At 37.7% G+C, this 26,495-nt stretch overlaps 1 protein-coding gene across 1 annotated transcript in view; it reads left to right on the top strand.

The window, feature by feature from the left end:
- Positions 1 to 12,839, top strand: part of LOC306820395 (slit homolog 1 protein-like) — a 66,170-nt gene extending 53,331 nt beyond the window's left edge. The window contains exons 28-39 of the mRNA XM_079338217.1: positions 1,468 to 1,592; positions 1,762 to 1,856; positions 2,515 to 2,654; positions 3,277 to 3,370; positions 3,575 to 3,712; positions 4,949 to 5,177; positions 5,300 to 5,430; positions 8,502 to 8,656; positions 9,509 to 9,720; positions 10,054 to 10,178; positions 10,302 to 10,510; positions 12,096 to 12,839. Of these exons, the coding sequence (XP_079194343.1) occupies positions 1,468 to 1,592; positions 1,762 to 1,856; positions 2,515 to 2,654; positions 3,277 to 3,370; positions 3,575 to 3,712; positions 4,949 to 5,177; positions 5,300 to 5,430; positions 8,502 to 8,656; positions 9,509 to 9,720; positions 10,054 to 10,178; positions 10,302 to 10,510; positions 12,096 to 12,364 (1,922 nt within the window). The 3' untranslated portion in view covers positions 12,365 to 12,839. The remainder of the gene's footprint in view (positions 1 to 1,467; positions 1,593 to 1,761; positions 1,857 to 2,514; positions 2,655 to 3,276; positions 3,371 to 3,574; positions 3,713 to 4,948; positions 5,178 to 5,299; positions 5,431 to 8,501; positions 8,657 to 9,508; positions 9,721 to 10,053; positions 10,179 to 10,301; positions 10,511 to 12,095) is intronic.
- The last annotated feature ends 13,656 nt before the right edge of the window (positions 12,840 to 26,495 follow it).

Below are 26,495 nucleotides of genomic sequence, written 5' to 3'. Positions count from 1 at the left end.
GGCTGGTGTGCACATGTCACGAATCTGACATATTTTTGTATGCATTTCAGAGCATTTATACTAATTTATAAGTGAATGCGGCCCAATGGTTTCAGACAGAATTTTGAAAAGGTTTGTAACAAATCAAAGCTGGTTTATTGACTCCTTAACTCCTATGTCTCTCTGTGTCTTGTTATATAAGTGACTGAAGCTCTGCTGGTTAGTTCCATTGTCCATTGTGATGAGATAGAAATCATTGATAGTTAGTAGTTACTTAGTTAGTTAGTTAGTTAGTTACAATTTCTCGGCAAGTTAAGTGTATTATATTAGTTTTAAGATAAAATTTGACTATTAATTTAATTCAATTGAAAAACTTTTATCAGGATTTGCTTAGGGCTGTCTTTTTATGATGATGAAAACCTAATTAATCTACATAGAATTGAAGTTGTGAAATAATAAAAAACTTAAGATGTGAGCATTTTAAAGGATGTGTAATAACAGCTAAATGTGTTCATTAAAAAGGTCTGACGCTTTGATTCCCTCTCCCTTTATGGTGTAAGGATAGTGTGAACTTTCTATCAGCGACACGTTCGTCAATCCCACTGAGGATTATCACGTGCGCTAATTGTTGAAACTTTAGGCACCTTGACACTTTAGAGCTGTAAAAATTCACTGTGGAAATCTTGCTGTAATGAATGAATAAAACGGCATGTCTCCCCCTCCTCTACTTGTACAAAAGTGAAGTTAAAATTCCCTCACGATGGGTCCTAAGCTATTGGACAGAAAAAAAGGCAGCGTCAGCACTGCAGAGATCAGCTGGTGGAGCCACAGTATCAACGTGCTGTCTTTCCTCTAAACACACATTTAACGTACTTGTTAAACAGCAAAGATCCCTCATGTTGGTACAGTTCATAGCAGGAAAGATTCTTGTGACTGTTTAAAGCAGACATTCAAGGTTATGGAAAAACCGACTCTTGTATTAGACTCTCTTCCTCCTCTATTCAGCTAAGTGAACACAGCGCCACAGCAGACTTGTGTGTTTCGCTGTCAGTTAGGGCTGTGCTGCAACTTTGAATCTTTAAAATCCTTTAATTTTGTTTATTGTTAAAGGTGTTTGAAATGAATTTAATTATGAATTTGTTGTCTCAAAATTGTGATACACAATTGTGATGCACAATTTACATTTACAAAAGAATACCTTCATGAGATGCTCCATATTTTAGACTATTTATCAAGGATCTATCCTTTTTTCTGATGTTTTGCCCCTTGTCCTCAAAAGTTGTTGTATGTTTTTTTTTTTTTAAGGAAATTAGAAAAAGATTTATCATTATTTTTTATTCCTCAAACAAATGGATTTTTTGTTGTTGTTGTTGTTGTTGAGCAACTTGTTTTGTAGCTTGTAATCTTCCTGAAGTGATCACACTGTTTTGATTGCAACCTTTGTGAAGATTAAACTTCCATATGACCTTTGTGTGTGTTTGTTTTCAGGTCCTGTCGATCCCTCTGTTCAAACCAAATGCAGCCCATGTGTCTCCTCCCCCTGCCAGAACCAGGGTGTCTGTCAAGTCCACCACACACAACAATACACATGTACCTGCAAGTCTGGCTTCACGGTATGCAAATGTGTACTCATGTGCGTGGTTGTGCATGTGTGTTTCTTGTGAGCTGCAGAGAGGTTGTGTGATAAACTTAATCTGTTTTCGCTTGCACCTTTTTATCATATTACTTAGTGCCTTTGACCTGATCTAATGTTGAATTGAGTGTGTGTGCATGATATTTCAGGGTGAACACTGTGAGACCCCGGTTGATGCCTGTGTCAGTAATCCCTGCACAAATGGAGGACACTGCCTCAGTGACGAACAGACCAGAGGCTTCAGGTAAAAGATACTAAAACATTTTGATTATTGGGATGGAATAATAACAAAAACCCTAAAGAAACAACACTAGACATTAGGCCAGCTCTTAGGCCACAGTAACAGGGTTTGTGAACATATTGGTTATCATGATAAAGATATGGAGTTTGATGGATTAATAAACAAACAACAAACAGTGCGTAATAGCTATAACATCAAGATTCAAGACTCCTCAAGTATTTGTTGGTATAGGTTGGATTGATCTAAATGTTGAATGGTTTTTGCAACGCAGAGTTAAGTAAATTGTTTGTTCAAGTTTTAATATTTTTTTATATCGGTAAGTGTAACGGATTGTCAGCTGTAATTGCATGCAGATATCTGTTAATATAGACAAATACCTGTAAATCATCATCATGTTACCGCTGATTTGAGCCAGCATGTCATGAGCACGTTTGCTGCCCCAAAGTCAACCCTAAGTGTTTTTATGAGGCCCTATGCTAATTTAACCCTTTATGTGATTATTGCTTTGAAATTCTGCATTGCTTTGAGGCATGCATGGGAATTTCTGGCGAAGGGTTAAAAGAGCAAACACCATCACCAGATTTAAGCAGCCATTTACCAACATTAGCATTCAGACGCCATGTTCTAATGTTTATTTTGGTCCTTGTTTTCATTTGCTCAGTTGTGCATGTGCCTTTGGTTTCCACGGCACTTTTTGCGAGGTGAACGTGGACGACTGTGAGGATCATGGATGTGAGAACGGAGCCACTTGTGTAGATGACGTGGGGAACTACACCTGCCTGTGTCCTCCAAACTACACAGGTATAGTCTGACACCAATAGAACTTGAGACTCTTTAGCTTTACTTATTTCTCTTTGTGTTTAAAGTGTGTTTTTGAATAAATATTTTACCTTATGTTTTAAAATGCCTATACAGTATTTTCACATGCAAGCAGAAGTCTTTGGCATGCCAAAGTAGAACATAAAGTGTTTTCTGATGTCTGTATATGACCTGTACTGTAATGTATGTTTTCCAGTCAATTGTGTCTGAAAAACATTTATTTGATAGATTCTTTTAATTCCAAACATTTTTAAATGAAGTCAGTGGATGATGTTTGAAATGCTCTGTTTTAGCCCAAAACTGGTGTTTGTATAAAAAACACAATTAGCAGAAAACAATTTGAGATAGCAGTCGACCAACAACGTGTGTTTTGGAAAGCCAATAAAAAAAAAAAAATGTCAATGAAGCCTGCTGGTTTTGAAACAAACATGTTTCTGGTTTGAAAATAGTATTTACTGTGTTACTGTCTGGTTCTCTCCGTAATGTTGTCAAAACTGAATAATCTAAGTCTGTCAAGGTTTAAAACAAGATTGGACAAATGATCTGGTTAATAATCTATTTCTGCTGTACAGTATGACTCATCCTTCTCTCTGCTCGAGGTCAGGTCTCTTATGTGAGGAAGCAGAGGACGTGTGTGCTCCAGGTAGAAACCCTTGTCAGCATCAGTCCACCTGCATCAGCACTCCTTCCGGTCCCAGGTGACAACAAAAATAAGCACACACACACACACTGACACACACACTTTATCACTACCAGACTCAGCAATGTTACACACAAGATTCAAAAAGCGCACACAGATCAACAAACTCATACAAAGGTAAAATGTTGCTGATGTCTGTGTTGACTCCCTGAAATCCTACACCATGCATCATGTTGCATATGTGTTTTTGTTTGTGTTCCAGGTGTGTGTGTATCCCCGGCTGGGTGGGGCCAGACTGCAGCATAGATTATAATGAATGTGCAGACCATCGCTGTCAGAATGGAGCTCAGTGTGTTGACCACCTTGACGGATACAGCTGTGTTTGTCCACAGGGATTCAGGTACAATGGGAAAACTGGGATTACTGTGTATACTGTGACCTAGAAAGTAGAGACGATTATTAGAAATGCAGTTGTGTCACGTCATGGTCACATCATTATGTGGATTTACACACAGTGTACTGTATATCTATAGGCTAGAATTGGTTTAGTGTTCATCACTCACAAGGTTTCTACTGGAAGGTGAATTATAAACAAAGGTCTCCTCATCTCCAAAGCATAGGTATTGATGTATAAAAGCTGTGATAACACAGAATGCAGCAGGATTAAAGGTTTATACTGTAAACAATGCTTCTAATTGTTCTCGGCAAACTGCAGGCAGAATGGCTGCTTCACTTTCGTTCACAGACTGAATAAGATATATCATTAGTCCTTAGCCCCATGGTCTGCCTGTCTCTCTTTAGCTATGTTATCTTAAGCACAAAAAGGCCAGATATAAAACATCTCTCTAAAAGTGACTGAAACAAGAAGAAAGTAGTTGCTAGAAAAAAAAAAAAATTCAATAATTGACATTTTGCAAAAGCTAAAAAACACCGTCATGAAGGTACATAGACATTAAAGGTAGAGCATAGGAAATCTTCTCCAGATACACTTTTTTAAGTTTTTGGTTGAAATTGTCTTTATGTCCTGACAGTAATTAAGATCTTATGTAGTCTGAAAAAGGAATGAAGAAAATCTGTCATCTGTAGCAGCTGTAAGCCTGTGAAAAATGTTAACCAATGTCAAATGACGGTTCTTTTTTTATAAACCAATCAAGCCTCTCTATATCCCATGCATGCACGAGCCCACACTAATAGCGTGAGCTGAAATCTGCTTCTGGACCAATGGCGCTAGTGCATTTAAGTGAGGGGCGTGGCTTTAGAGGGAACACAGAGGGGAGAACAGAGAGCATGCTACTTTCAAAATCATGCTAGTTTTCGAAAAAAAATTCCAACCCTGTCTTTAAGTCAGAAGTTTATTTAAAAATTGTCTGAAAAAGCTTCAGAAGGATGTCTGTTACACATTTGTTTCAGAAGTAGAGTTCAATATGATAGAATAAGAAATTAAGAGCTCACACAGGAGCAGATATGATAAAAAGTTGAATAAACAGTTGAGTTCAGAAAACAGGTTTTCATAGAAGTCCGAGCAAACAAATCTAGCTAAATGACATTTAGCAAATGTCATTTAGCAAATGTCCTTTTAAAATCAGCACATTTAATGTTCCTACCGATAACCTTATTGGCTTCTTTTTCCCCTCAGTGGGGAGTTTTGTGAAGTGGCCCTTACTCCCCCCTCACCCTGCCAGCTGGCTCAGTGTCAGAACGGCGCCCCCTGCACGGAGAAGATGGGCTCTGCAGTCTGTCAGTGTCTACCAGGTTTCGAGGGTCACAGCTGTGAGAAGCTGGTCAGTGTAAACTTTGTGGACAGAGACTCATATGTTCAGCTTCAAGACGTGAAGAACTGGCCTCAAGCAAACATCACACTGCAGGTGAGGAAACATGTTTAAAGAAGCCTTACTGCCATTTAAGAATGATAAAAGAAGTGATACAATCAGAAGTTGAAGACATAGAAACACACACATGTTTATAGATTGCTGTGTGTGGGTTTCAGGTTTCAACAGCAGAGGATAATGGTATCCTGCTCTATAATGGAGACAATGAACCAATAGCTGTGGAGCTCCATCAAGGTCATGTTAGGGTGACATATGACCCTGGAAACCAGCCTGCCACCGCTATCTACAGGTAAGAAAAAAACACACATCCAGGTGTTAAACTCAGATACAGTCTGGATGATAATTTTTTTTGTTTATTCAGTACAGTTATAGTAGTAGTGGTAGTTATGTTTATTTGGTAAAAAAATAAAAAAAAAGACAGAGATTAACAGGAAAAAAGAAAACACAGTCTAACAATTTATGACCAAAGGGCTTAGGCTGAAATTTAACTTATTATACCTAGCCCTGTACACAATTCAGGTAAAGTTTCTTCTAAGTATACACACAAATTTCACAAATCACAATCAGCATACTTCTAAAATAAAACAGAAATACTATCAATACACTCAATTCATTCCTGTGATCAATATTTCATAAAAATTATACATTTAAGCTATCTTTTAAATATCCTCAAATTAATAGATTTTTTTAAAATGATCGTCCAGGTCATTCCATATATTAACTCCACTTACAGAAACACATCTACTTTTTTTTACCTTATGTCTTTTAAACAAAAAAAGTTCCTCTGAGGCCGTACGGACTCTTTGGGCTCAAACATGTTCTGAATATACGATGGGCCTTGTACATCACCGCCAGTGTGTTAAAGTTGACAATATCATTTCAACATACCTAACATAAGGAAAATAGGATTTGTTGGTGCATAAGTTGCACTGATGATAACCTCTGACTGTTTTTGTCCTGGCCCTTTATTCAAAGTTTATGTTCAAAATAGGTACTATACTGTGCTTGTAGATTATAGGTAAGTAGAATTGTGATACCAATAGTAGTTTGGTCCCTTAGGGACAAGATTTGTCTTACTGCAAGGTGCTTTGTCCAATAGGGGCACAGTCGTCGTGTTTCACAGATAGAAACAGTTTCAGAAACTAATGGGTAACTCACAGACCACATCCATGCCATGGACCATCAAACTGTACCCGCCTACCCTGTTGAAAAACAAGGTAATAAAATATGGCCTTCTGTGGCAAGTAAAATGTTGTGACATCAGAGGACTAGAAGGGGTTATTTTGTTCTGACTGCACTTTTCCTTTTTTCTTTTTCTTTTTTGCATTATGCATATAAATTCTATTCATTAATTAATCACTAACCATAATAGCTAGGACATAGTTTACATAACTTGACATCACTTAGATTGTGCAAAATGGATGGCATATAGATATACTCATAGAACAGACATCACTAATTTATCAAAAATAATCCCAACAAGAGCCCTTAAAAAAATCAATATAAAGCTTGGTAGGTCAGACAGATACGTAAGAATGTGTACGGTAGGTCTTCAACAAAAGGCTGAACTAGCCATCCATCCATCCCGTTTTCATCTTCTACATGGCAGTGTAGTGCTGGAGGCAGCAATATTACAGTTAAGGTTAAGTTTAAACTATAAAAGAAATCAATTGTTTAGCGGAACAATCTTTTTTTTTTTCTGTGATGGTCATGACTACCTCCTGCTGAACTTGGCCAGCTCTACATTTTTAACACAACACTCAACCTTGATTAGTGCGTTCTCATCATCATACTTTGAAAGCTGAGTGTTCGCTGAGTCGAGCGATCCACTGGACTCCTGTCAGGCCCTCAGCAGCCTCTCAGCCGACCGTAGCCAAGCAACGCTGCTGGCAAGTATGTGCGTGTCTGGTCTGTGTGGTTGCTCAGAGAGGGTCTTTTAGGGTTTGGGAACTTGGACAGATTAAACACAAACACGGCCAGAGGACACTTGAAGCCGAGTGCCTACTCCATCGGTTGTCGAGTGCTTAAATGTTTGGAGTGTTCACTGTTAAGAAGGATGAGGATTGACCAGCTCAACCACAAATACAAACACGCACACATGCACACGCACACAGTTCAACACGAAGTGAGGCTATTAATATGAGGAGCTTCAGCCGAGAAGAGGAGACTGAGAGCACGGTAAATCATCTGAAAAAAGACAACAGAGATGGATCTGAAAAAAAGACAAAATCAAAAGTAATCAAAAGAAGGGACAACAACTATGGCGACTTGATGGTGTGATCTCAAATTAACATTAGTCACAGAAACGGATCCTACTGTATGAGCACAATATCAAGTTCAATTTAAACAAAATGAAATTCAATGCCAATTAAGACTATTGTTGTAAAAAATATTTGATTTACTAATGGTTGGTTTGGGTTCAGTTATAGCTTGTCATGAAGAACCAATTCAAACAGAGGGCGGCTGTGGCTCAGTTGGTAGAGTCTTTGTCTTTCAACCGAAAAAAGGTTGGTAGTTCGATCCCCAGATCCTGCAGAAACATGTCGGATGTGTCCTTGGGCAAGATTCTTTATCCCGAAATTGCTCCCACTGCTACGTCAGAGGCATATGAGTGTGTATGAATGGCATCAAGTACATCGGATGGTCACTTTACATATTAGAAGCCTCTATCGTCAGGGTGTGAGTGGGTAGGTGTGGCGTGTGATGTAAAAGCACTTTGAGTAGTCAGAAGACTAGAGAAATGCTTTTCAAGCTCAAGTGACAGTCTATTTACCAAGTCCATTGGAGGTAATTTCTCTATTTCTTTGTCTTCTTCTTCTTAAAGTCCCATCAAGTGCTGTTTTTATATATTATATTAAGTTAAACAGATACAACAACTATAGACATTTCAAAAAGTCAGCTGGTTGTTAAGCTCACTGTTTGGTCGACGCAACTCCAAATAGTCTGTCAAAAAAGAAAAAGCCATTTTGTAGGTTTGGTATTTCACACAGTGAGTATGTATGACTGTTTACATTGTCAAACATCAGGTGAAAATGTGCTGAAGAGGAATTTCTAATGGCTGATCTGTTGAAAATAAGAGTTAAAGGAGTGATGATAAATGTCTAGTCTTGTATTCGAGTGCTGACCCATCATTAGACTTTACAGACTTTTACCCACTACCTTAGGAGCTGATCAAATATTGGATCTAAAACCTTTAGGTTGGATATGATGTTTTCCAACCTCAAAACTGATTACATTCAAGAAACAACCAACATGTGTCTATCAACTCTTTCAGAATCCAGTGTTTTTTCCTGTTATTCTTCCTGCTCTATGGTCCTACAAGGTAATTTAATGTCGATCTGTGTGTGTTATCCCTTTCAGCACTGAAACGGTGAATGACGGACAGTTTCACACAGTAGAACTGGTGACCTTTAACCGGATGGTGAACCTGTCTGTAGACGGAGGAGAGCCAACAACTCTCGACAGCCAGGGGCGGAGCCAGCAGGTGACGGGAGACGCCCCTCTATACGTAGGAGGTAAGAGTAGAGAGAGGTGAGGTTTAACAAAAACCTTCAACCTCCAAGGCTAAAAACTGAGGCTAACACAACAATTGTACATAACTTCAGTCCCTTGACTGACCACTGGACGCTGACTCCAAAAGTGAGTCAATGATCATGGCCTCTGTTTTTAAGAGTTAAAAAACAGAAATGCTATGCGATTATTGAAAAATTCCCATATGCTGAATATGACAGGACATGTTCAATTTCTTAAAGGGGTGTGCTGCTATAAGTTTTTATACAGGAATCTATCTGTCTTTTCTTTTTTGACATTTAGTTGCACGAAGAAAAAAAAAAGGCAGACGATCTCCAAACTCATCAGAACGCAACTGTGCACTTTCTCATTAATAAAGCTGCATCGAGTTGTGTATTACATTTCATAACTATAGCAGTGAGAAGCCTGGTACGAAGTCATGTTTAGTTAACAAAGCACTTTTTTCTTAAACATCTTAGATACAGCATGATGTCCATTTAGTAAACGATGGTCGCATTTCAGGTCTAATAAACTGTTACATGGGTGTTGTTTAATGCATACTGTAGAATGAAGATCTATCGACCAGATTGAAGACCAAACAATATCAAACATACTTTATATGGTGACCCTTGATTCCAAAGAGACAAGAATGCCAAAATCAAGGCTTAGCTATAGCAGTAAATCAGTAGATTTACAGGCCAGTGGCCACTTCCACTTCTTAAAAACAATGCATTAACTATACTGCCAACACATTAAACTCATCAGAGAGGCAGAAAAATACATCTTCTTAGGGAACAGGAACTTTAAAACAGACAAAAATATCTGTCAAAAGGTTGTTTTCTGTGCTGATCTTCCAGGTATGCCTGAGAAGGTGATGCCTTCCACTCTGGGTCTCTCCTCTCAATCCCTCAACACATCCAGTTTCCATGGCTGCATAAAGAACCTCTACATTAACCATGAGCTGCAGGACTTCACCCGCAGCCACATGAAGCCGGGGGTGGTGCCGGGCTGCCAGGCCTGCCGCAAACTCTACTGTCTGCACGGCATCTGTCAGCCCAACGCTGCAGAGGTGGGAGACATCATACAGCAGTCTCTATTAATACAACAATCATTTAAACCCTGAACTTTCTCTCAACTTAAAAATCTTAAACTTTAATTCATGTCCAGTTTGTTTGGGTTTTTTTTTTACCTTGAATGTGAAGCACACTTGAATGAGTTCTCCTGACAAACCCTTGTAGTATTGCAATTTTGAAGAGTTTTCTTTTTTCAAAATGAAAGTTATAAAAGTATGAAAAACCTTGAGGGTCACAGAATAAACGAGAAATGAAAGGACAAGGTAGCTTCTTTTGCAATCAGATTTGTACATTTCTTAAGTGACATTGTAACGTGTTTTCTTTCTCAGGGACCCCAGTGTCACTGCCAGCAAGGATGGGCAGGACAACACTGTGACCAGCCAATGAGAGGAAGCCTTACTGGAATCGATGGTGTAACCACAGCAGCTGGTGTCAGCCCATGCCAGGACAGCAAGTGAGTTTGCTATAAATACTTTTTTACTACATTACATCAACTGAAATAGATTATCTTTCTGTGGATTTGTGCTTCATATTTTCGCCTCCTCTCCCTGGGTGCATGCATTCTGTCTCCATCCAGGTGTGTAAATGGTGTGTGTGTAGTGTTGGACACACATTCATACCGCTGTGACTGTGAGAGAGGATATGGAGGTGCGTTGTGTAACCTGAGGGAGGAGCCGGCGAGTTTGTGTCGGGCTGTGCAGTGTGTGCACGGCCACTGTGAGCAGACTGAGGAAGGAGAGCAGTGTGTCTGTGAGCAGGGATTCACCGGAGACAGCTGTGACATAGGTGAGGAAAGACAGCACATCTCTTAATTTCTGACTGGTATATGTCCAATTAGCTGTTCATGGTGAAACCCTACCATCCATCGATTTACAGTCCTTTCTCTGTCCTGTGTTTAAGGCTTATGACAAGCGGGAAGTTGTCTTTAATTATTGACTAGCAGTATAGTCAATGAAGTGTAGACGAGAAAAAAGGATTCACCAGAAGAAAACAAAGGCTTTCCTCTGATATTTTTTCTCAGTAACTTTTTTTTCAATCTGTGAAAACAGAGAGGTATAATCAGGTGAAAGACACATCAACAACTTGTTTGAGCCAAACTAATAAAAGTTGAAGTTGAATTATTTTCAATGACCTAAAAATGAGAATAAAATAAATCATCAAAGGGATATTTATTTTCTCACTGTTTTATAGATCCAAATGAGAAATCAGTAACTTAAGGAACAAAACATTTTTTACCCATTTTTTTTAAGTGAGAAAGAAAGATGAGAAAGCATATAGATCCAATTTTGAAAACTAAAATGTATTTCTTACTCTCTGCTCAGGGCATACTGTGTTGTAACCTTTATTGAAAACAAACACACCAAACCCCTCTCAGCTCTCAGTCATCAAGGCCAGACTGGCTTTAAATCTCACAGCCACTGAAACTATAACTTTGTACTCAAGCCACTTTCTCATTTGAACAATAAATCCACTTCCTCGTCTTCCTCTGTCTCTGGTGGTCCATAAATTATTGAAGATATAAAATAAATATAATACATAACCGAAGATGCCAGTTAAGATTTATTGAGTCCGGTTATGTGGCCGTGATGGTTTTGAAAGTTATCAATTTCAACACCAGGGGTGAAATTGAGTGAATGTGGCTCAGTCGGTAGAGTCGTCGTCTCTCTATCGGAAAGTCGATGGTTCAGTTCCCATCTCCGGTGAGCAACACATGTGTTGTGTCCTTGGGCAAGACAATTACCCCCCACCCCACCCCCAAACCAGCTCAGGAGCACCTGTTGAGGGCTGCTCCCTCATGCTGAGTGTAAACACCTAATTTTCCTGCGGGGATCAATAAAGTAAATCTTCTTCAATGATAAGAGGGGCATAGCCAATTTGATCTCGGACTCCAAATTGTCAAAAAGAACTTCCTCCAGAACTCCACCTCGAGCGAGGAGGCAGAGAGAGAAGGAGAGAGTAGCTTCAGTCCTGTCAAAGCAGACAGTGACCTTCTTTGCCATCCTGTGTGTTACATAACCGCCACAGCTGTCTGTACAGCTCTCTGTTGATTAATTGGTGTGCGAGGTTGTTGAATATGTGCGCAGACTTTTATTTTGTGGGTGTTAGTTTATATCTGTTTGTGTGAAACAATATCATTTGCTTGTCATTATGCTTAATTCTCTTTGGAGCATTGATGAAGTTTGACTCCATAGTCGACATGTCTTTATGAACTAGGATAAGGCAGTATGGGCTAAAGATAAAATCTAAACTACTCTTCTTTCATACAAATCTGGTTAAGAGTTTTAACCAGTTTGGCTGGTAAGAAATGTTGAAACTGCTCTTATACTGCTCAGGCCTGCACGCCCTGTTAGTCCTGCATTTGTGTCTCCAGAGTCCCTGTGTCGAGGAGAGCCGGTGAGAGATTACCACCGGCTGCAGCATGGCTCCGTCCTGTGTCAGACATCCAAACCATTCTCCTGGGTGGAATGTCTCGGTCGATGCAAGGCAGGAACCGAGCCGGGCACTGCCGCCGCCGCCGCTTCATGTTGCGCTCCTCTGAGGGTCCGACGCCGGCGGCTCACCTTCGAGTGTGACGACGGGACCTCAATTACACAGGACGTTGAGAAACCTGTGGAGTGTGGCTGTAAGGATTGTGCATAGTACTGTGGATGCTCTGTGCATACATACACACGTGAAGACACACACACACACACATACAAACATAACACACACATACACACACACTAAGCTAAAGAGGTACACACACTGTAGGTAATCTCTCACTGATAAACGGACATTTTGGTGTTTGTTTCGTGTGTTTCTGCGCACAGGCGCAGTTTTGTTACATAAGACAGTGCTTCCCTCTCCAAACATAAAATCAACGAGTCAACCTCATTTTCATTCCCCTCCCTCTCTTCACCTGCAGCAGGACAACCTGTGCACTTACTACCTAATGCCAGCTCATTTCTAATACTTGTGTGTGTTTAAGTCTCCCTTTGCCTTCTTCTCTGTTTTTCGTATTTCTGGCTGGAAAAGTGCTGCTCTCCATTCACACACAACCGCATCAGAGAGCTGCCAGTTTTTGCAAGAAATTAAGGTACTAACTTACGCCTAATTAAATGGTTGTTAAGGTAAACATTGCTCAATCTTGTATTCACTTTGTAAAGATTTCACCTGCCAGACTGCATATTTCTGAAACAGAGCACTAAGCTCTGTCAGTTCTGTTAAAATGAGAGAAAAAAAAAATCAAAGCACTGTTTAAATATAGTTTTCCGCAGTCATGACTGCTGTTTCTCTGGTGATTTAAGCTCTAAGTGTTCAACTTTTGATCGACTTCAGCAGTGACAGCAGGGGTGAGGTGAAGCAGAATTTATTACTGATCCAGAAATGCAAAAACATCATCCTGTTGTCAGCCAAATGAGCAAAATCTGTGATGGAACAACCCTTAATAATAATATATTGACCTGATTTATATCTAATGAGCAGCTTTCATACCTCCTATTTCACAATACATAAAGATTTGTTTTCTCCACAAAGTAGCTTGAAGCTGTGATAAGTACAGACATATGAATACACTATAACTAGGAAAAGGGAACAGGGGAAATGTTTTGAAAGCAGTTGAAATTCCAACTTCAGTCCTGTTTGCAATAAGGATCTTTGCAAGTGCTGTACTTCAGATTACTGAATTGTTTGGAACAAGATATGAGCAGAGTCAAGACAAGATCATGACTTTAAGGGTGTAAGAACAAGAAAGTCCGGACATGTGACTCGCGCATGTAAAGATATTTTTCCCTCAATCTCTTTGGCAAGGGAGTGTTCTAAATATTTCAGTACAGATGCAGATTGCTAATATAAGCTTTGCTAGCATTATTAACAACAAGCTAACCTTTTTTATACTACATCAATATTATTTTGTATTTTGTTGTTTAAGTTGCAGATAAAGTCATTGTGTTTTAGTTTGCAAAATTTAATTACGTAAGATTTGGCTTATTTTAGCTCCTCCTCCCAAACATGCAAAAGTGTGAAAACCTGCAGTGTGTCGAGTGTCCGCTTCAGGCTGGCTGCAAAAGTCAAATAAACACCCGTTTTAAAACAAAAACTTTTTTACAGCAGAAATTAAGATGTTTATCGCCTGGTAAAAAATATGACATGAGTCTGATTAGTTATTTTCCCGTTCAGCAGACACAGAGGGGGGGTTGATAACTCATCCGTTTTGATTTCATGAAGGAGAAGAGTTTTTTACAATAAGACGCATGGCTGACCTGACCAGGCGTGCATGATGTAACATTTTGTCAAGAGGCTTAAAACCCGCCTCATCTCCAGCTCTCAGCCTGTCGTTAGGTTGACTCAAAGTTGGGTTATTTCCGGCATGGTGATAACCATCGATGGGATTTCAAAGCCCCCTGCAGTAACAGATGGGTGATGTTACTCAGGCTTTATCCATTAATATTTACAGTATATGTGTTTCCTGTGTCCTCCTCAATGTCATATGTATAAACTGTGAATAGTAATAAGGATTTCAAATAAGACATAAGAAAAGTTATTGCTTACATATGAAGCAGGAAATCTTACAGCTATTATTTTGTATTATCTTTAAATGAACTTCCTTTGTCTAATAAAAACACAAAGTAAAATGACATTCAGAGACAAGACCTAAAGCTTCAAAAGGAGACCTAAACTTTATTCAAGTACTACAACATGAATTTCAAGCTTTTTTAAAATTGAGTTCATTCAGTTCTTACTAATGTGCTGATGTTAAATTCATAACAACAAAAGCTTCATTCGACAAATATTTTGTAAATCAGATAAAGAAAGTAAAGCATGAAAGTTTGGATTTTAGGATCAGTTTGATTTAAAAAAATACCTGGATGGAAAATTAAATCTTGGTCCGATTTAAAGTCAATTAGGTTTAAAACAAAGCCCGGTCACTGAGTTCAAGGAATAATCCGGATGTAAATAAAAGGGTCGTCACCCAACAGCCTGAAGGCTGGAGGTGATGGAGTTCACAGGGGATGGCAGAGGGGTCATGAAATGTTCCCATCGCTGCTCACAAGACGCCCTTTCTTCCACTTCACACTGGTGGTGGTGGGGGGTTAGGAGTGTGTGTGTGTGTGTGTGTGTGTGTGTGTGTGTGTCTTGTACTTCTATATTTTTGGGGACCATATTTTAGAGATATTGTGAATGAGGAGATGTTAGTTGTTTCCTTAATGGTCTGTTTTGAGGTTTAAACTTTGTTTTTAATTTAAGCAGAGCTCTATACTTTTAAGGTATCAACCGAAATGTTTCCAGCATTTGAGTAATTTTTCTTTCTTTTTTTATCGACAATGTAATTTGGTAACACGTTTAAAAAAAGTAATTAGTTAGAAAAAAGCACTTTGAGACTTAATGTGAAGTCCTTTTAAAATAATGTACGACTGTTATTTTATATTATAATTAATACTCTAAATAGGTGATTCCTTAAATCTTACACTTTCCATATTTGATGTTTTTGATTCTAGAATTATTGGACCTATTAATTAGAATTGACGAAGAAATAAAAATATGTTCAATTTTTGTGGAACAAATTTTTTTAGGCTTTAAGTGTCCAGAAGCTGAAACACAAGAGCAATGCATAAACATTTTCCAAACAGCATCCCCTTCAAAATTGTGGGATAAGCACAGTGTGGTTAGGGGCTTTAAAGTATTACAGTCCTCACAAGCATAGAAGAGCATTTTGTGTTGGTGTGTGTGTGTCAGTGTGTGTGTCGTGTGTCACCGCCAGACCCTTCCAACAACAGGACGCTGTCCCTGATAATGAGCTTCATTATACGACAATGTGGCGTGGTGCTCAGATCAAACGCTTTCTCCGATTTGTCAGAGAAAGCAAGTGAATGCCTCTCATAATCACCACATGGAAAATGTAGCTTTTATGGTATGTTATTTATATGGATGTGAAACTAAAATAAAGCTGTGTGATATTAATTTTAACCTGTTTTTGTTTTTCTAAGCCTTTGACTTTAATTTTTCATGACTTTGGAGTTGTGTCATTAATTAGACTAATGTAGCTATTCTTATAATAACTGCAATAAATCTACACAGTATCAGCCTAACAGATTGTAATATATTATAAGCTTATAATACTTTTGATTTTGTCATACTATTTTTATATGTTGAAGAGGATGTTGTCACTGTATCATATGTAGATTGTAGAAATCTTTTTTTGTTTTTGTTTTGGTTGCCCAAAAAATGTTCCCAATCTCGTTGCGTTCATGTGAATTTTACAAAGAATAAACCTATTGTGTTTTTGTTCCCAAAGTTTCACCTGAGAGCGGAAAAACAAGTAGTGCTTCTTATTTTCATTTATTTAAATAAAGAGCTGTTCCTTCTCCATTGTTTTTTTTCTTTCTGCCAACCTTGACACTGGCTCTGGTTTTTCTTGTTGTTGTTGCTCTGACCTTCGACCTCATTGTGTCACGGCTGTCTTGCTTGCAGGTTGAGTCAATGGGAGATGGCAGCTTCAGGAGACAGAGAGGAGAGAAAGAGAATTATTGAGAGATAGTGGGGGTTGTAATGGAGATTTAAAGAACATGAAGAAGTAATAATTAGTTCTTTTTTAAGTGGTTCCCCTTATAAATAGTTGGTTTAGTTTTTAATTCCACCATTATAGGGCTGTGTATTGTGTTCAGTTTAAAACAAAATATTTAAAACCCTATTAGCAAACATATAACAGCTAACCTTAGCATTAAGCCACTTCCTAGCTTTAATTGATGTCAGATTGAAAGTAGACGCTAACATTACCTTTTGGGTATTTAGGCTAATTAATGCTTGAGGTGTTACATTCTTAGTTACCAGTAATTTTATCAAGGAGGTGATGAATGCTAAAATTAGCTGTTTCCTTCTAGAAGCAAATGGGTTTTCACATATATTGTTTAAGTCTGTTCACACCTTTACTTTTGTATTTTATTAACCCTTAAAAGCATTGATAGCCTTGAGCTACTTTTTAGCTAGTGGTTAGGTTAGGAGGTGACTGAATACTAATGCTATAGCTGTTGTTTGATGGTTGTAAAATATGTTCTTTTAACTTTAAATATGTTCGATTCTTAATTTAACATAGACTTAAAAAAAAAGACTCCTAAATCAGTCAACAAGTCAAAAGTAATATGCAACTTGTATTAAACAATTTTGAAATACCACTGAAGCGCTTCAACTTTGCTGCAAAATGGGCGGCTACTGACTGCAACCCAGCCAACATTGGGGAAGAAGGTTTTAAGTGACGTCTTTATGTAAGACTTTCTTGTCAGAGGTTACAAAGAACACATAAGCTATATATATTTTTGGGAAATATATTTAATGTAAAAAACTTAGCAAACCTGGCTTTGGGTATATTTCCACAATTTTTACAACCAGACAGCAATAAATAAATATTCAACTTGTCCACTAGAAAAAATCTTCATTTGGGTAAGTCCATCTTTTATAAGAAACAAAAGCAGAATACAAAAATGAGGGAGGACAAAGTAAGAAAGAAGCGAGAGAAAAGACAAAAAAGAGGGATGTCCTACTGCGAGAGGAGGGGGGTGGGGGGACTCTGAGACTGAAGTCATGTAATGAAACAGTGATTTATGCGTCCCCTCGTAACCATAAAACATAATATATACCCCCATTGGCTTTGACAGAGTCCCTCCTCCCCCAATGCACACACAGAAACACAAACCCTCTGATTTAAACTGCTGCATCTCTTCCCCACCTCCACCTCTGCAACCCAATGAACTGGCCTCCCCCTCTCTTCAACCTTTCTTCCCCACTATATTTACCCCTCCCCCTCCTCTCTCTCTCTCTCTTTCTCTCTCTCTCTCTCCCTCACTCTTTCTTTAAAGGAGGATAAAATCATGGCAGTACCTTCCCAACCCCCAATTCTAATAAAGCCTCCACATGTTCACACACTGATGCACACAAAAGAATAAACACACACACATTGAAACACTTGCATGATGATTGTCAGTTACACAGAGACAATTAATCATATACAGAATAACTGGAGTGTTTGTCTACAAAAGTGGATACATATTAACAATATATCCAAATTGGTGCACAATCTACCAGGACCTATGACAATATCAGACAATTTATTCAGCATTCATACATATATAGGTGGAAAAAAAGAAAATGTCTCTAAGGGGAGATTAGTTTATTAGAGATGAAAAAGAAAAAAGGGTGATACTAATAGATTGTCATTTAGTGTCTACTGAGTGTGTTCAGAGAAACAGGAGGATTAAGACTGGACGACTGGACGACTAATATTTAAACATTTGGCTGTTGGTTTAGAGACAAAGGAGAAACAGCGACAGAAATGGCAATTGAAACTCACATATTTATTTGTTAGCATAGACTTATGAATCCAACTTACGTGATCTTCATTGAATTCTGCATTATACATACAAATAATGATAATAATAATTTGGATATGCTAGCTAAAAGACCAGAATACCATATAGCTGCAGGGCGGTAAGAAAATACTGTATAAAACGCACCTGATGTCATTAATTTCTGTTTATGCAGCTTCCATATTATTTTAAATTCTATCACTTTTAATTCAACAAAATCTCTAATTATGCACATCTAGTAATAACTCAAAGCCCAAATCAGGAGTTCCCAAGGTTTGTAAGGTAAAGGGCCTACTTATAAAATGAGCTTTCATATTCTTAAATTCCTTGTACATCGGGATCTGAAATTAAAGACACAATATATAACACAATATATATTTTCTGCATTTGTTAATAATTGACAACCCTGTTTTTCATAACAGGGAGCCTTTTTTAGAAATGTTTGTCATTTATTATTCAGTCATTACATACAGAGTGTCTCTCTTTTCTTTAATCAATCATTATGATCCTGAGATGTACAGATACTGACATGCAGTAATATGATGTGTATGCATAAAGGGAGATAGAGAGTAGCTTAATATGCCAGGCCCCTCATCAGTGTAAGTCTACGGCAGCATATGAGCTGCTATAGCTACCTGCCTGCATACCTTAGCCAGCCCTGACTATAAGCTTTATTAAAAAGGAAACTTTTAGACCTAGTCTTCAAAGTACATTTGGTGTCTGCTAAGGTAAATGATTCTAGCCAATAACTGAGGGCTATACCTCCCATAGTACAATTTAATGACTGTAAGTACAACGGGCAGGCCTGCATTGTGGGAGCATAAAGTTTTCGATTGGTTATACAGTACTAGTATGAACTCTTAAAGCTAACGCCTGTCCATGAGGTGCTTTGTAAGTGAGAAAAACATTATTTGCACTTTGGCATTGACTTCATTTTTCAACATCTGAGCTTGCAGAGCAAGCTGACCAGCCCATCAGATTATTGGTCACACAGTCCTATAAATGTTGTAAGTCTATACTTACTTTGTAAGCTGCAAAGGTTCCTATTGTTACATAAGGTTGACCAGAGGGTCACCTGTCCGATGTGCCCTTGGGCAAAATAGTCCAAGTTACTCCCACTGCTTCGTTGATGTTGCATGGATGTGTGTGAATGGGATTATTTACTTCTGTTGGTCACTTTACATAACAAACTCTGCTATCAGTGTGTCAATAGGTACAGCATGATTAAAAGTCATTTGATTGATAGACTAAAACAAAATAAACTTATCACAAAACAAATTCCAACTTGATTTTTAAAAAATGCTGCCAAGGGTTAAATCCTTTTAGGGCAAATACCGTGCTGCCACTGACACACAAGTGTCTTGTTTTTATAGCAATAAAGATTATAATAAATAAAATGATGATGCATAAACAAGCACCATTAGCAGAACATTTCTCAGGTCTTAAATATCACATCTCCCAATGTCCTAGTGTCAGTTTATCTATTACCTATCACCAATTAACATAGCGGTTGATGTATTGATTATCTGTCCTGGCCCTCGTCCTGCTAAAGTGCAACACAGACACAGAAATGTCCATCAGTCATGCTGTCAAATATAAACAAAATGCAAAATAAAAGGAAGCATTTCATTTGGATTTTTACAAACGCAACCCTATCGTCCTTAAGTCATCTGTTGTACTAAAAGTTATTAGGCCATAAATCCATTACCTTTCTCTGCCAAAAAAAGTGTTTCTCTGTGTGCAATTAAATACAGTAGTTCTAGATAAAATGCCTCACATTTGATTTGGTACAAATAGTGTCACTGTATATATCTTCTGGTATATAGTTATGCTCCTTGAAGAGATGGAGAAAAAAAGAGATGTCATGTATTCCATGTCTGAGAGAGATGTTGATGCTGTCTTAAAGCAGTAGAGGGCGGCAGCTTTGAAACATCTTCAGAGAATCGAGAATACCTGAAACACTGTAGCCAGTAGGACTCGAATGAGAAACACACACGCTTCCTCTTCTCTTCTCATCTTACACCTTTTTGCCTTATTTCCCACCCCCTCTTCTCTCACTTCTTTTCTTCTTATTCCCTTCTTTCTTCACTTGAAAACTGTCCTCTGGTTTCCCCTTATATCATTATTCCCCTTCTCATCTAGTCTTCTTTTTTTAATGTTCTCTTATGAACTTCTTTTCAATTCCCTAACTCATTCCCTAATATAAGATAATGAATTTCACACATTTTTCCCCTGGTTAAATAAGGCTTAATAGAAATGTGAATTAATCTCTTCTAACTTTTTTTTGCCATCTCTCCTTTGTTTTATGGTTTCCTTTTACATTGCCTCCTTTCCTGTGATATTACTTTGTGTTTCGTCTGTTTCCTCTCTTATTCATCTTTCTTTGTCTCCTCTCTTTTCCTCTCACATTACATTCATACTTTTTCTTTCTCCTCCTCTCCGCTCTCATCATCTCCTTTTGTTTTAATTGATATTCTCATCCTCGTGTTTCTTTTCTCTCCTCGCAGCCTCCTGTTTCCTTTAACATATAACATTTCATTTTTCACCCTCATTTTCCTCTTCTTTTATAGTTTCAGGATATTCATGATTACCGGTACATTCCTTTTTCTTCCCTCTGCTGTCCTTGTCTTTTGTTCTCTTCTCTTGTATGTCTTCTTTCTTCTGGTTTATTTTTCCCTGAAGAAGTAGTGTTGTGTCAAAGGACCAAATCTGAAGTTCAAGAATTAGAATCAAGATTGACAACTTTGCCTTATAAAATAACAGTTATACTTTCCTCATATATTTTACAAAGTACAATTGAAAAACACGTCAAATCCTAATTGTTTTTCTTGTTATTGTTTTTTTTTTTTTTTTTTGGTAGTTAATTTCAGGCAAGGTGCCCAAATCTTTAGAGTAAAGTTCAAGTTTGAAAATATTGCAGGATTCTTTGTTTTCCTTTACCAGTATTCATTAAGTGGAAGCAATATCAGATCATGCAAATGTTTTTCTACTTTAGTAGAGGTTGAGAGGATCTTTGATCCAACATATCAATTTATTGCCCTGTTTTTGTGAACTTTGATTCTTTACATCATGGATTTTTGCACTTCCTTTCACATTCTCCTCTCTTATTTATTGTGCTTTTCTTTTCTTTTTTTACTTTTTGCTCATTCATCTTACTCTTTGTTATTTTGACTCATTTTCTTTCGAGCTATCTTACAATGGAAATTACAATTTTTTGATATGATTTCCATTTTTTGTTCTCCTTCTTCTCACCAATAAATGTTTAATAAATGGAGCCCTTTCTTACTCCTTTTTAGTTTTCTTTGTTTATCTTTCCTTCCAAATTCATCTTTTTCTTTGATCACACATCACCTCTCCTCTTCTACTGATTTTCCTCCTAACACACTCTCCTCCTTTATCTTTCTCCTCCTCCTCTCCATCTATCACCTATCACTTGTCTCTTCCTTTTCTTTGTTCATTTGTCGCTACTTTTTTCATCCCCTCTCCCCTTTTTTGTCTTCCTCTTCCTTGTCATTGTTCAGTCCATTCCTCTCTTCCTTTTGTTCCTCCACATCATCACTCACTCTCTTTTTTCCTCCTCCTCTTCCTCCTCGGTATAGCAGATGTCCTTTTATTGATATGATCATGGTTAGTGGTCTCCAGGTGCTCATTGGATCCACTGTATAACCTTCTGCAGCCAGCGGCGCTCTTAGCACATACACACACACAACAACACACTCCTACAACGTGCAAACACACACACACACACACACACACACACACACACACACACACACACACACACACACACACACCCTGCAGCAGAGGAAAGACATGAGAAAAAGAATTGGAGGAAGGTGGAGGTAGAAAAAAAAAACAAAGATAAGGAAGGAGAAAGGAAGTTATAGTAAAGGAGGTTGGGGGATAAATTAGAGAGAAAAAAGATGGGGGAAGGGCTTTGAGAGTGCCGGAGGCAAACTGAATATTTTAGGCAGTTGCCAAAAGAAGGAGTCAAAACTAGCAAGGTGTCCTCGGAGGAGTTCCTGTTGGAGAAAAGGGAGAAAGAGAGAAAGCAAAATATTAAAAAATCTTTCTACCACAGAATGGATCATTTTCAATTAGGTTTGACCTTGTGAAACACTTGTTATCCTTTCAGTGTCAAATTGAGTTGTGGCTCCGAGGTTTTTCCTTCGCTCCCTGAGAATGTCGCCTTTGTTTTTGGTGTCACGGCCAAACTGGCGAAGAGTCATAGACCACCAATCAGAAGAGAGGATGCTCGACGGTCTCTGTTTCAGTCTGAACGTACATGTTACAAAGGTTTATGAAAGCCACAGGTTGACGCTAATTTGTCTTCAGTTCAGCTACATCCAACACAGTGAGGCACAATGAAATTGAGTTTCAGATAATCTAGTGTCCAGGAAGCTGTTTTTATCTTCTATATTCTATGACTACTTTTTTCATTGTTGTGTAGCTCTTCCTATAAAACAGTGATACCTGGTGTTGACACTGTTACATAAAATATTAAGTCTACTGTAGGTGTCAAAATTATATCTAAACTACCTTCACCAAACTGTGAAAAACATGAGTCTATAACGCTGTGATAAACTTTAAGGAGCTAATTTCAGCTAAATGTGTCAATGCAGTTAAAATTAAGCAACTCATTGTGTGACTTACTGTATATATTTTGAAAGCCAAGAATTAAAAACAATGCTTGTGAGAGAAAATAAAAACTCTTTGATAAAATATATGTAAATGAATGAATGCTAACTAAAATTTGACATTCTCATATAGCTCACTTTACCAAATGAGTTTGTCACATTGCACCATGCGGAGTCTGTAAGATTTCTTTTGATGCAATCTTTGTGTGAAGCTTTGCTGTAGATTAAATTCCTACACTCAGAAGGAGATAAATGCTATACGAGTGAAGGTTTATAATTAAAATAAATAATGTATGGCAGGAGAAAACCCACACCCAACGAGTGTGTCTAGTATTATAGTCTGTGGTGTGATATCGGTTGTTAAGTGAAACGTACTGAGTTAACATTTAGGTAAGCATCCCACATCTGAATGTAAAAGATATATAGAATTGTCAGCAATATTTGGCATTCAATGGTTAGATTTGTCTTTTCTGTGTGAGCTACAGTTTGTTGTACCTTTCAGAGAGGAAGAAAAGTTAGTTGGAGAGAGAAAGCTACGGAAGCTCATTGCATTTATGTTGTTGTTGTTGTTGTTGTTTTTTGCTTGGTTTCTTGTTATTACAAGATATAAAGAGATCTAAATCTCGTAATAACAAGAAAACAAGCAAAAAATAAAAGTCCCAGATGAATGTAATAAGCCTCCGTGGAAAGCTACTGAACTTATATTTCATCTGCAAGCAAAGAAAAAAACAGACTAGCCTACAGCAGCTGTGACAAAAACAAACAGTGTGACAGTGGAGCTAATATTGTTGCTAACTAAATAATCACTGAAGCCTTCGAAGACTGACTCAACTGACGAGCTACAAGGATCTTATTAGACTTGAAGCTCTGTCTTAAAATATGAACTGGCTCCCTATGGTTGTTCTAAAGTTTGAAAAAGTTGAGTCTCAACTAATGTATCTGACAATGAAATCATATCAGCATACTACGCAGAACATTAAGGACAAATTGAAGGTAGGACAGTTATCAGTTCTAGCCTACTGATGATTGAGTAGACGTAGTTTGTTGAGTTCTGCAAGAAGCTTATTATTGATAAGCATGTTTGTCAATGTAGAGGTTTTTTTTTTTTTACCTTTATTTAACTTGGAAGAAAAACTCATTGAGGTTAAAAATCTCTCTTTCAAGAGTGTCCTGGACAAAACAAGCATCAACACAAGTAACAGAGTTTCAGACAGACAACGAGCAGCCAAACATAGAAATACAAATAAACATCAAATACAGAGTTTAAAGCTGGCACTAAACAGAAGGGATCCAGGGTGTTTATAGACGAACCTGTGAACTGGTTTCTTTCAGATGAATCAGATGTGGTTGTCATAGTTATGACAGCTATTGGAAATTAAAGATGATAACATGCTGCCCTCATGAATGCCTCTTTAATGGGTTTGTAATCATACTGTCAAAACATTCTCATTAGATATGTTTTTTAATGACAAATGTAACAAAGAAGCATTAGTGAGGGCACCAACAAATTATGTAACACCTCCTGATGTTATTTCTGTTTTTCCACTCAAGTATAAACGGTATTTTCCACTAAAAAATTGTACTCAAGTATTAAATGTAACTTACTGAGTAAATAATGTTGATGAAAAAAGTGAATCTCGAAAAAAATGACCAATATTTTAACTGTTAAAATGGAAAAAAATAAAAGTCTTAATCACAGGAGTGCCCTCAAATCATCCGATCTTTGACAATTTGTTTCGAGAGAGCCTTGACTGCCAGTCTAAAAGTCAAAAAACGTTTATTCCAGCTATGTGGGTATGCTCCATAACTTTACATAGAATTGTCTGTTTTCTCCAAATAATTTATGGCTTAAAGCCTATCTTAAATAGCCTATGTCATTGATAAAATAAATAACGCCTCATTAATACATTTCTGAAAACTAATCTCCTGAGTGTGTGCATGAAGAAATGACCTCACTGCATCAAGTGTGGATCATTATGGGTGCAATGTGTTTGCACTGACTCTTTACTGGATGTCATTCTTGAGCCCTGATTTGGTGGAATATCAGGATGTAATGTTAATCTTAATCTTAAAGGCAGGGTTTGTAATTTAAAAAAAACTAGCATGATTTTGAAAGTAGCATCCTCTCTTTTCTCTGTATTCACCCCCTCCCCTCTGTGCTCCCTCAAAAGCCACGCCCCTCACTTACATGCACGAGCGCCATTGGTCCAGAGGCAGATTTCAGCTCATGCTTTGAGTCGTGCATACATGGGATATAGAGAGGCTTAATTGGTTTATAAAAAAAACGAACCGTCATTTGACATTGGTTAAAAAATGTTCACAGGCTTACAGCTGCTACAGATGACAGATTTTCTTCATTCCTTTTTCAGACTACATAATATTTTAATTACTTAATTACTAGGATATAAAGACAATTTTAAACAAAACATTAAAATGTGTATCTGCCACAGCAAAAAGACCAGTGTTTAATTAACTCCCGCAGAGTTGATTTTAACACTTTTCCAGGGTTTATATAGCTCCACACTTTTTAGAGTCAAATTAACACTTTTGAAATAGTTAAACATTTAACACTGTGAGAGAGTTACCTTTTTAACTCGCTAACCAGAGTATAAAATAACACTTTGGGATTAGACGAATAACTCTGCTACAACACTTTTTTTGATCACTGTCAGGTTGAAACTGAAGCTCCCATGGTCTCACCCTCCATGTGTTGTTAAACTTTGTATTTCATTGGCTTCATGAAGGAGGTCAAACAGGTTTCTGACAGTGGCTTCAGTGATTCCCGTTTTCCAGTCCACCCATTTTCTGAAATACAAAAAAGACACACAAATATGCAAAGCCAAATTACAACACAAATAAAGGTCAATAAATGCATCACAGTGGCCAAAGAGTGGCAAAGAAGACAGCCATAATGCTTTGACAGTGCAGTGAAAAAAAACAAAAAACAAAAACATAGCAACATTTGCTTCAACCTCAAAAGTAAACATAAAAACCCATACTGTCATTGCTAAAAGCTTTAACAGTTATTTGTATTCATTGATAGCTTAATGATTTTAATGGTTAGCTAACTGCAAGATACAGCTAGCATTAAACATTAGCTTATCCATGTGTCATGTAACTGTCGCCATGGCAATAAGCAAGGGCTTTCAGATTGTATATTCTCCACAAATGCATTATTTTACAGTAGTTCAAAGAATTAATTCACTTTGTTTCATTACATTAGACTGTATTTGACTTACCATGTAGAACTTCACAGGAGCAAAACTTTCTCAACTCTTCTCTGGTCTCTCCAACCAACAAAGTGAAAAGTGTGGGAGACCTGGGTGGAGCTAAAATAACTGTGCAGAGTGAGACTAACACTGACTAACACCAATGGATCAACACTGGGAAAATACTCCAACACTTAACACCAGAATGAGTTAAAACAACACATTGGGAGGTAAAATCAACTCTGAAATGTTTAACCCTGAAATGTGGAGGAAATTACCTCCCCTTTCCCCCTAAGTCCTTAGTCGGGGACAGGCTTCTTACTCTAAAAGCCACATTGGTGAAAAATAGTTTTTGAACCTTGTTAACGTCCATTTGATCAGAGTTGACTTTAATAATTTAGAGGCCATGCAAAAACCAACATGACTGTTTCCCATTTTGCTTAAAGCAACACTAGCTTGTGAACAAATGCATCTCTTTTCCTTTTACAAAGCAAAAACAAACTGCAGGAAGACTAAAATATGAATCATCAGCAAATGCTTCCACCAGTACTTGCTCAACTTCTTAGAGGATGAGCAGCATAACTCA

This window comes from Symphodus melops (genome assembly GCF_947650265.1).
Source record: "Symphodus melops genome assembly, chromosome: 2".
NCBI lineage: Eukaryota > Metazoa > Chordata > Actinopteri > Labriformes > Labridae > Symphodus > Symphodus melops.
The sequence above is the reverse complement of the archived record's forward strand: the minus strand, read 5'-3'. Positions and strand labels throughout refer to the sequence as shown.